The following is a 10,505-nucleotide window of genomic DNA, read 5'->3' as shown; positions in this document are numbered from 1 at the left end:
CGCCTCGTGTAATACGCAAGCCTTTTCATATTTTTCCACTGAGAATTGCATTAGGATATAATTACCGTTTATTATATGGCGCGAGAGGACAGAGCACATCGCGTCTTGGTACATTTTCTGAAACCATATTCGTAGCTCTCCTACAAAGCACGTCCTTTTTAAGAGTTTAACCGTGACCCTCGCAAAGCAAGAAGTTAAGTTTATTAAAGCAGCTGAAGAAACACCCACATGTGTTTTTCTGCAAAACTATTTTGGCTGAATTTCCAGCGAATGCTTCAACGGCAGATCTAGGAAATATCAGGGATAATTTTAGCAGCAGCTGCTAGATCCTACAGCACAGATAAGTAAAGAGGGAGCGAATATAGCGGGATTTATAACAATATAACACCGAGTTCTGCAACACCGGCAGCGCCGTGCAAGACATGTACTGTAATAAAAACAAATCCATAATGAGGTCAGGTAAAATTACTTTCCTGATTAAAATCGCGTTCCTGGAGCTCAAAAGGTGACGTTCGAGATGAATCGACTGTTGTTTCTGGCATTATTGCATGGATTTCCACTCATTATTTATTTCTAAATTTAACATTTCAATCAGATGTATTAAAAATAGAACATCCCCAAGGGGCTTCCTGTTAAACCTTAATTAATTAGGAGACATCATTTTTCATCTGCTTGTTTTGAGTCAGTAATAATCCTTATTAAGACAAAGCAAAGAAGATAAATGCTTTCTCATCAAAATACATGCCCCAGACATAAACCACAGGCAGACTGCCGTATCAAATTCATAACTCTTAATCAAGTAGGGTGCCTATAAGTGCATGGTGGTAATAAAATCCTACAATTGTTCTGATATGGCTCTGTTTCTGAGGCTAATCAGCTTGCTAACTATCATTTGTTAATTGTTTATTAGCACTTGCTGATCTTTCCTAACCAGGCGTCTCAGCGTTTAAGGAGAGCTCTGTCGCGATACAGTATTTGGCTTTAAAAACTTAAATGCTGAGCTCGAACAGATCAATCCAATAACGCCTTTCATGAATAACATTAACAAACATTATTCACTCACTCGCCCCTGCGCCGTTTCAAACCTGTATGAATTCACTTTTCACTGAGGAAAAAGTTTTACTTCGACTCCAAACAGATACACATTCAAAACGCCGTATACGTTTCTTAACAGCCACACGGCAAGGCCTGATCTCATAAGCATTATTTAGCTTTCCATTAATGAAAAAAACTGCGCTTATGAATAAAGCAACGTCGGTGCGATGCGCATCAGCGCCCTCTGTCTCCACGAGCAGGAACTGCACCGATATTCCAAGCCAAACATCTTCGAGTCGCTCTTCCTCGAGTCTCGCGGACTCAGCCAATCTGAACGCTGTGACGAGGAGAGGCAGGATCCCAATATTTAACACACGGGGCACTGATACATCCACACCTGTCACTGACTGCTCCTCGTGAAGAACTAATGCACTTCATCTCCCTCTCCGCGCACTGAAGGTGTCCACGCACGGGACTGCCGAGCCGACGTCCGCGCGGATCTCGAGAAGTCACGGCGGCGATTTCCTCGCGTTTTGTCGTTATTTACCGGGACACGCGCTTTATCCCGAACCTGCAAGGATGCGACAGGACAACTGAACCTCACCTAGCACCGAAACCCGCGACCATGCCGAAAAGAAACCTGTCTTGATACATCTGGAAACCGCAGGATGCAGAAGAAGCTTTTCGCACCTATTTGAACATGGATCTCCCGTCGTAGCGCGGATTACAGTAGGACACCACATGCGCCCCTCGGTCTCTTCATTACATGCCGTATCGTGTTGTGGCAAGCGCTTTAGGTCTGAAGATGATCCTGTTCCGTAAATTTCGCGTGTTGATTTTAATGGTGTTCCTCGTCGCCTGCACCATGCACATCATGATAGACCTGTTACCCAAGCTGGAGAAGCGCGCGGCGGGAGCGAGCTCCAGCGCAGGAGGTGGAGGCGGCTGCTCCTGCGCTCACACACCGGGCGAGGAGCCTCGATCCTGGGCCAAACAGCGCGCCAGAGCCGCCGCCGCCGCCGCCGCCGCCGAACCGGGCTGGCCTAATAAACACTCTTTGAGACTACTGCAGGATTTCAGCAACGAACCCAACTCCAATCTCACTTCGCACTCGCGGGAGAAGGTGACGGAGAAAGCCGAGTCCGAGAAGAGAGCGAGACAGCCGCAGCCGGGCTCGGAGAAGAGGGGTTTGATGAGGGACACGGCGAGCGGACAGAGGCTGAGAGCTGTCCAGGGTTCCTCCAGGCTGAAGGCGCTCTACGAGCATCCCCTCTACAAGACCGACCTGCCTCATCTCTCTGAAGACGACACCTTGTTCAACCTCAACAATGATATCAGGTTCTACCCCAAAGCTGGCGGACAACAAGAATGGCAAGTGCTTCTTTACGCCTGGCGCGAAATGCAATCCCTGTGTGTAAAAATAAGCTATGAAGTGCGTGATTAAACGAAGAAGTTTTCCTAAAAGTGTTAATAAAGGTGTTAAGGTTTCATTGTGACGACCACACATGGTTTTTAGTGACCATGCCTTTCTAAATGGTTCACAGTGTTTTATTTGTTGGCAAAATCAGGTGTGTCTGGTATAAGAAAACAAATCTGTGCTGAGAAATATCCACAGCATTAAAAAATAATTATATATATATATAGAGAGAGAGAGAGAGAGAAATATGAAGACAAGCATTAAAGTTGATTGCTCCTATTTTATCCCAAAGGAGCATATTTTATCCCAAATGCATATGACATGATTTTTATATTCCAGTTATTTGCGTAATTAAAATATAAATGGAGACTGGTGCTAGTTGTTAAGTTGTCACAGCTATTAGACAAAATGTGAGTTTCATCTAGTTTGCATGAGCACCTAGTTACCAAATGTCATATTTGTGTTGTTTCATTAATAGTTTAGCATTTTGTGGTTTCTTGTAGAGGTGTCCTGTGGAGATATATCTGAGAGTTCTCGCTCTCAGATATATCTGTGTTGTGACAACATGCCCCAGTACGCTTTCTTTACGGTCAGGAACGTACCTCGTGCGCATACGTACGGAAACCGAGAAGAGCGTTGAAAATGCGTTTATCCTAAAGCACCGGGGAAATTAAGAGCTGCACAAACAACTTTCAGCTAAGAAGAAGTGTTTCTCGCATCACACCCAGGGGTCATGATATTCTGGTTCTGCGTAAGGAATAATGGCAGTAAGGACAGGTTCTCGGCGGAAATAGAGATTAAAAGCAGTGATTCAGGAGAGAAGCACGTGTGTTTTTAAATTAGATGGCGTAAGTTGTGGAAAGAAATGATACTGTGGCTTGGGTGCTTTTTGTAATTTCCACTTCGGACTGACTCACTGTGAGTGTTAAACGCTTTGCTGCTAGGACCCATCTATGTTCCTCTGGTGTGATGTGTTGTTTTCTTCAGAGCTGTCAGATGCATTAAGCCGAAGGGGCTTTTGTTGGTGTCGTGCCCTTTGTTTGCTCCAGCGTCCTCTCTTTTTGTTCTTCACCCGGCAAGCTCCTGCGTCCTTCAGAGATAGCTTATTCTCACTGCCTTTAACCATGCCTGAATTAACCAAACGCGCCTTTTAACCACGCCTGACTGATCCCGGATCCGGATGAACTGAACACGAACAGTTGAGTTAAAAGGCCGATTTAACAGCGTTCTGCTAATCGCTGAAAATGCACGCGACAAGCCTGTCATCCAGATGCTGTCACGTTAGTGCTGTTTAATATTCCTTTTCGTCTTTTTGATGGGACACGGTGTTTTATTAGCGCTCGTGTGTTGCTGTGAGGTCAGGGGCCTCTGGGAAGTGGAGAACAGCGCATGCATCTTCAGTCTTTTCTCCGTCATCTATCTGAGCATGGCACAATCAGTCACATTCACGCTCATTTTTTAATATCATTTCAGTAAATAAATAAAACACCGAACTGTTTAAGTGAAACAATTCGGCAAGCGTAGGGTCATTGAACGTTTTGATTGCATTGATTTATTCGTTGAAGCAAATATAAAGCACTTGAATTGCATTCGGTTCACGATCAGCTAGGTTCGTATTAAGTGTTCCGTTCGAAAGCTGCTTTTTTTTGGCTAATTCAGTTTAATTTTGGTGAGAAACGAAAATGTAGTAATTTCGGCTTTGTTTCATCATGTTAGAACCCATTTCCCAAGCAAATCACTGGAAAATAGGTACAGAATCGATCTGGGCCTAGCAAATTATATGGACACGTACACTGCTGTAGTTCAAAAACGAGTATTTCTTCAATAAAAGCTTGCAACGTTTGATGTTTTCCCCTCATTTTAAGTGTTAAAAAGTTCTTAAAAATAGATGCAGAATATATTTTTCGTACTGTCAGGCAGCAAGTGTGAGTAATGTCCTCCACCGTCCTTTACCGGCAGGCATAACGAGGGGAACGTGGAGGAGGAGGAGTACAGTCCGACAGGGGAGGCCACTGCTGAGTCATATCCCAACTGGCTCCGCTTCCACATCGGGATTAACCGATACGAACTCTACTCCAGACACAACCCCGTCATCGGCGCCCTGCTGAAGGACCTGGTCTCCCAGAAGATCACCAGCGTAGGTGAGTTCTGGTGCTGTCTAATGAAGCAGCCCGGCTGAAGTGGGAATGCTCCGGGCCCTGTGCTGCCATCCCAAAAAGCAATTATTACCAAGTGGTTGAGAGCTATTATAGGAATGACATGAGCCAAGTAGGTCAATGGTTTGCAAAGTGTAATTGTGGTTGAATTACAATGAACTTTAGGGGCTGCATGGGGCTTTTTTTGGATGCATGTGCGATGTTTGTGTGCGTGACTGCTTGGGAATATTTGCATTGATAAAGTACACTGTCTCATTGCTTTTTAAAAACTTTAGATGCACAAAATGTCTCTAACATGAGACGAATATAACTTGATTTAAATGGTTGCTCTATACCCTATATGCTCTATACACTGTATGTTTGAACTATTAATAAACACTTCGTACTAAACTAGTTTGCCCCTATAACTTTACTTTGGCTTAAGTTTCAACCCCCGTCACCAATTAGGTGTATAAAATATGATAACAACGTCGTATATGTTTTAAGGCCATTTCCACCACAATATACTTAAGTCATAAAAAATCATGACGTACTTGTCATGATTACAATGTAAAAAGTAAAAATTAAGAGATAAAAAGTTTGATTCATGACCTATGAAGTTGAAATCGACAAAACTGGGACTTAAAAAGTCTACATTTTGACATATAAACAGAAAAGTATGACTTCAAAAGTTAAAATTATGACTTGACTTGGTCTGACATGAATAACTGTGGAGAGTAGGAATATGTGGGATGTTCTTAAATGCTAAAAACGGTGATATTGGAGGACCAAGTTTAGTGCACAACTTATTAATAGAGTATACAGTTTACAGACGAGCAGAATAAGTTGCACAGTAGCATTGTTTTTTTTTGAACCATAGAAGCTTAATGGAAGAAGACAGTGATACAGAAACAGTATATATTCTGAATTAAGATAAACACAGTTTTAAGCCAGTTCATCTTAGAATGTCCCACACATAACTTCACAATTAATTGGAGCACTTGTGTTGTGTCAGACCAATACAAACTCTTTATGTCATAATTATGACTTTTAAAGTCATTTCTGCTTATTAAAGCCATCCCCGTAACTTAATTAGAACTTATGTCATGATTGAATGTGTACATTTGGGCGTCTACTTACTAAAATATCAGAATTAGCTAATATAATATTTAACACAACATAGCGTTTAGTCTGAGGTTCACATTTCTGAAGGATGAGCGGCATCTTTTTCCTCTTCATCTGCTAAAAAAAAGGAAAAATCGACTTCGGATCGTTTCGTAGCCTCTTTTTGTGAAAGGAGCCATTTGGAAGTATTTTATTTAGAAGCTTGTGAGGCGCAGACATGTTTACGTGTGCATGCACTCAGGCACTTGTGAAGGCTAGTGAACATCAGGAGCTATTTCTGTAGGCAGAACGACGGCGGAAGCGTCCTTTTATCCCCAAGACAAAGCATGATTGACAACTGCTCTTCCTCCATTAGGCTCTGAAAGTCCACCTGAAGATCCTACGTGACTTATCTCTCCAGTGTATTGCGATTATGATTATGAAACGGTCTTCGATTTCAGAAACTGTAACCACAGACATCCAATTCCCGATTGCTTTGCTTACAATCTAAGTGAAAATGATTTATTTGAATGAAAAATATTACGTAATAAACCTGACAGCGGATGTTAAGGGTTGTTGAAAATAGATGTACTGCGATATCTGCACCAATGTCGCGAACAAAAAGCACACTTTAGCTTTTAAAGAGAGTGCTTGTTATGGTAATAACACAGTTTATTAAATGAAAATGGATTATCGTTTAAGTTTATATTAAAATAAATTAGCGGAGCGTATGTGCTTTTTTGACCCCCTTCTATTTCATTTCATAATTACTTCTCTTGCAACACGGCTAAAAGCGTGCTGCCGTATGAAAACATACATTTTTACTTGCGTATATTTTAATGCTAAAGATGTAATTTAGCGCATTCGTATTTATTAACTGTACGCAAAGTTACAAATGGCTTAATTATAGGTTTCTGCATATTAAACAGGGATAGGAGAAGATATTTAACATTTTAAAATCCCCCTTCAGCCCCCCGTGGTGCATTTGGAAATGTCTTTGTTCGCTTTTTACAGCGTGCTTCAGTGCAGCCTCTGGAACAAATAGCACTTTCCTGGAGGTAATTTCAGTCATATTAGGATTAATTAAGGTTATAAATTTAGCGCTCGATGCATAACTCTGTTGCGATTGCAGTGCTTTCGAAAACGACTCTAGAATAGCGTTTTACTGGAAACATTTAGCAAAAATAGGATGGACTCCGGGGATCGAAGCGAATCAAAAAACGCGTGGTTTAACAATGCTTATTTGTGCATGTGTAGACCCAGATCCACCAGATAATAACACTAAGAGCCACGGCATCGTGGCCTGGTTCCAGCTGACGTGTCTCCGCTCAGCTAATGAGTTCAATAAGACTTTACTGCTGCAGAATTGCACAGGTGCCCTCTGGGGAAATACGATACAGAATTTTTGGATTACTCAACGTAAAGCCGCATCAGCCATCTTTGCCGTCCAATCTCATTAATCAGCCTGACAAAATTGTTTTCCGCCGATCTAAGGTCAGCACCCTGACTTCTCTCGCGGTTTTAAGACTTCCGGAACTAGCCCGTCTCGATCCGACGCGCGCAGACACGTTGTAGACGGGTATGGTGTAATTTCGGTGGATTATTCGCTTTGTAGTCAATATGATTTGTTGTGACTAACCTAAGCCGTCAAAGGCCTATACACACACAAACCGCTTGCGCGCCATTGCAAGGGACTTTATTGGCGATGAAACGCCCGCATGATTCGTCGGTTCATTCTTCTAAAAATCTGTTTGCCTTCCTTTGAAGGGATGTATGCAGTTTAATGCGGTTCTCAGGTCACCGGGGGGACGTTTTTTCATGCTTATAAAGATCGAAACAGTCTTAATTAATACACGTTTAGCATATAGTTGAATGTATTGCTCTGGTGCGAATTACAAACGAACAAGTGTCTCGTCACCTGACCCTTCAATACGAAGCACCCTGAGACCTGGAAGTCGCTCCTGATGTTCCGGCCGTTTAACTCATCAACAGCAGATGGGTGTTTAGCTAGTCGTGGGAATCTGCATATATTCACGAGATTGTCTGGCAGCCTGATGAAACACGCTAAGTAATCGTCGCTACTGTTTACAAGCCCGCAAAACGTCGCTGCTGGTACGCGCTTGCGTGAGTTAGAGCGAAAGCTTCTTAGCACGAAGGCTGGAAGAGAAGCGTGTGTGGGTGTGCGTGCATATTGTCTTGTTTTTAGAAAGAAGGTCGGCTGGTGTTACAGCAATTGTGTTTCCTTCACAGCTATGAAGTCAGGTGGAACTCAGCTGAAGCTCATCATGTCGTTCCAGAACTACGGTCAAGCCCTGTTCAAACCAATGAAGTAAGTGATATCTTTCAATGTAGTGAATGCACGACCAGTGGAGAACCAGTTTTTTCAGAATTTACCCCGCATGCCTCATTCCTAGTGTATTTAAGAGGCGTGGACTAAGCCTTTTGTGTTTCAACAAAAACATGCTGTTCTGCTTTTGAGTGTTGATCAAGATGACTGCGGTATGTGTAGATGTAGTCGTTCTACATCTGTAAAATATGAGAAGCATGATTAAAATAGAACGAGGCTGACAAATGACACATCCGTTTGAACTGACATCATTTTTAGAGCTCTTAGGCCTTAAGGGGAAAGTCCATTTAAAAAAAGAAAATTCTGCCGTTATTTATTCGCCCTGTATGTTTCCTTCATTTGTGGAGCAAAATAAGAAGATACTTCGAAGAATGCTGATAGCCAAAAACATATTTTGAAGAATGTCGATAACCTCCAAATCCTTTAAAATATCTTTTTGGTTACCAATATTTTCGAAATACACTTATAGTTACCAACATTTTTCAAAACATATTTTTGGTTATCGGCATTCTTCAATATATTTATCTTTTGTTACCAGTGTTATTCAAAACATATTTTTGGTTACCAAAATTTTATAAAATATATTTTTGTTAGCAATATTCACTAAAATGTACTTTTGGTTACAGACTTTATTAAAAACGTACTTTTGGTCACGACCTTTTTTTTCAACATATATTCTGAATATACATATTTTTTTGGTTACCAACATTCTATAAAATACTGTATTGGTTACCAGCATTTTTCAAAACATCTTATAATAATAAATAATAATAAAAAAGGTTTCAGGTTTGAATCACATGAGCGTGGGCTGTCTCTTTATGACCCCCCCCTTTCCTTTTGGATATTTAACAAAGCAAAGATAAATTGAATAAGCAGTTATTTACCTAAAAACCATTTAAAAAATAATTATTTAAGCCCTTAAATACTGCACCTGAGCCTAACGCTCGTTAGAGTAACTCCTCAGTTGTGTTCGGCATTTGTTGGCCGGCAGCACAAGCGTCCGTATGATCTTTCCTGGTGGGTAATGATCAGTCTGCTTTTAATTAACATCGCCAGGCTTACGTATTAATTAAAAACTGCGAGACACTATCACACGCTCTCGGGGATATTTGCCAGCAGAAGCTGTAGCAGCCGCACATAAAACAGGGCGGATCGACGGAGTGTGTCTGCCATATTCCCTCCGTTGAAACAACACTGCCAGGGCTACCTGACTCATTTGTGATCAAATAATTGCTGGGGGATGCTTGATTGCTTCCACCCAGAGGAAAAACCTTTTCTCGTCGTCGTTTTCTTTGATCATGCTTCGTCATTGCCATCTGTGATTTCTTAGTCTTTCTTGGTGGGTACAGACGCAAACAGTTGGTGACTAAAAACACACACAGTTATTGCACAACAGTACCATCAGGAGACGGCGCAACTCACACACCAGACAAGGTGGCTTATGCGTGTTTGGATTAGCGCTGCCTGCTGAAAAAAAACGACTGGCTTAGGCCGAGATGAATCACTTCTGGTTTGATTGCAATACTGTATTGTGCAGAAATCTTAGGCAAGTTAGATGTTTTTTTTGGGGAGGGTTTTAAAATTATTATTTTAATTTTTTTACTTTAGCTTGCCTGTAGGAACTTGCGATTTCCAAACAGCCCTTTTGCCATTAAAAGCATATTTGCTATTTGCTAAAATATATGCTAATCATCAGACCATCCTATATTGAATTTGCTTCTAGATGGAAAATATGGAAAGATGGAAAATATAATAGGGAAATAGGGAAATAAAAAATAATAGCTGTCCAAATGTATCTGTAAATACACCTTGTATGTAGTTTTTTTGATCGTGCTGACATATGAAAACACAATAATATATTTGCAGATATTTAGGAAACATACTTGTTTCTCCAAAAGCAATGCTACAGCCAGTTATTCAGCTTTGAAAATAAGCATCGCAGTTTACCCAATAATATTTCAACCGGCTTTTGCCAGTTTTGCGGAAAACCCAGCATGCTTCACCCACGGAAGCCAACAAACGAACTGGGTTAAAGATTATGCGACCGCTCGTGGCCAGATCTGAGAAGGTTATCGCCGACTCTTTACGATTGCAGGAGGAAATCTCGGTTTGGATTCGTGTGATGACACCCATTTGCTAGGATGATTCATGCTCTCAACGCAAAAAACAAAGATTTTGAGTATCGCGTGTTTTCTGCTGTAGCTCTCAAGAAAGATCCTGAAAGGAGAGAGCGTTTTAGTGGAGTGTTTAACGATGCATTTAATAAAAGCAATAATTAAACAACAATTTAGACAGAGAGAACTGAGACTAGGCTGAGTTCTCTTTAGCTGCATTTCACAGTTGTGAGCAATCATACTTCGGAAGTGTTCATTAACTTGTGGCATTCGTGTAACTCTTGGCGTCCATTTCTCCGCTTATGCTTCGAAATAGCATGTGCTGAGCTTGAAGAATCGTCCGTTCATCATAT

The 10,505-nt window shown here is 41.4% G+C and overlaps 1 protein-coding gene across 1 annotated transcript in view; it reads left to right on the top strand.

Annotated features, from left to right (window-relative positions):
• Positions 1 to 1,355: 1,355 nt before the first annotated feature.
• Positions 1,356 to 10,505, top strand: part of fam20ca (FAM20C golgi associated secretory pathway kinase a) — a 46,601-nt gene continuing 37,451 nt past the window's right edge. Inside the window, exons 1-3 of the mRNA XM_043235418.1 lie at positions 1,356 to 2,406; positions 4,412 to 4,593; positions 7,942 to 8,020. Of these exons, the coding sequence (XP_043091353.1) occupies positions 1,802 to 2,406; positions 4,412 to 4,593; positions 7,942 to 8,020 (866 nt within the window). The 5' untranslated portion in view covers positions 1,356 to 1,801. The remainder of the gene's footprint in view (positions 2,407 to 4,411; positions 4,594 to 7,941; positions 8,021 to 10,505) is intronic.

The sequence above is a fragment of the Puntigrus tetrazona genome, chromosome 3 (assembly GCF_018831695.1).
Source record: "Puntigrus tetrazona isolate hp1 chromosome 3, ASM1883169v1, whole genome shotgun sequence".
Taxonomy (NCBI): Eukaryota; Metazoa; Chordata; class Actinopteri; order Cypriniformes; family Cyprinidae; genus Puntigrus; species Puntigrus tetrazona.
The sequence above is the reverse complement of the archived record's forward strand: the minus strand, read 5'-3'. Positions and strand labels throughout refer to the sequence as shown.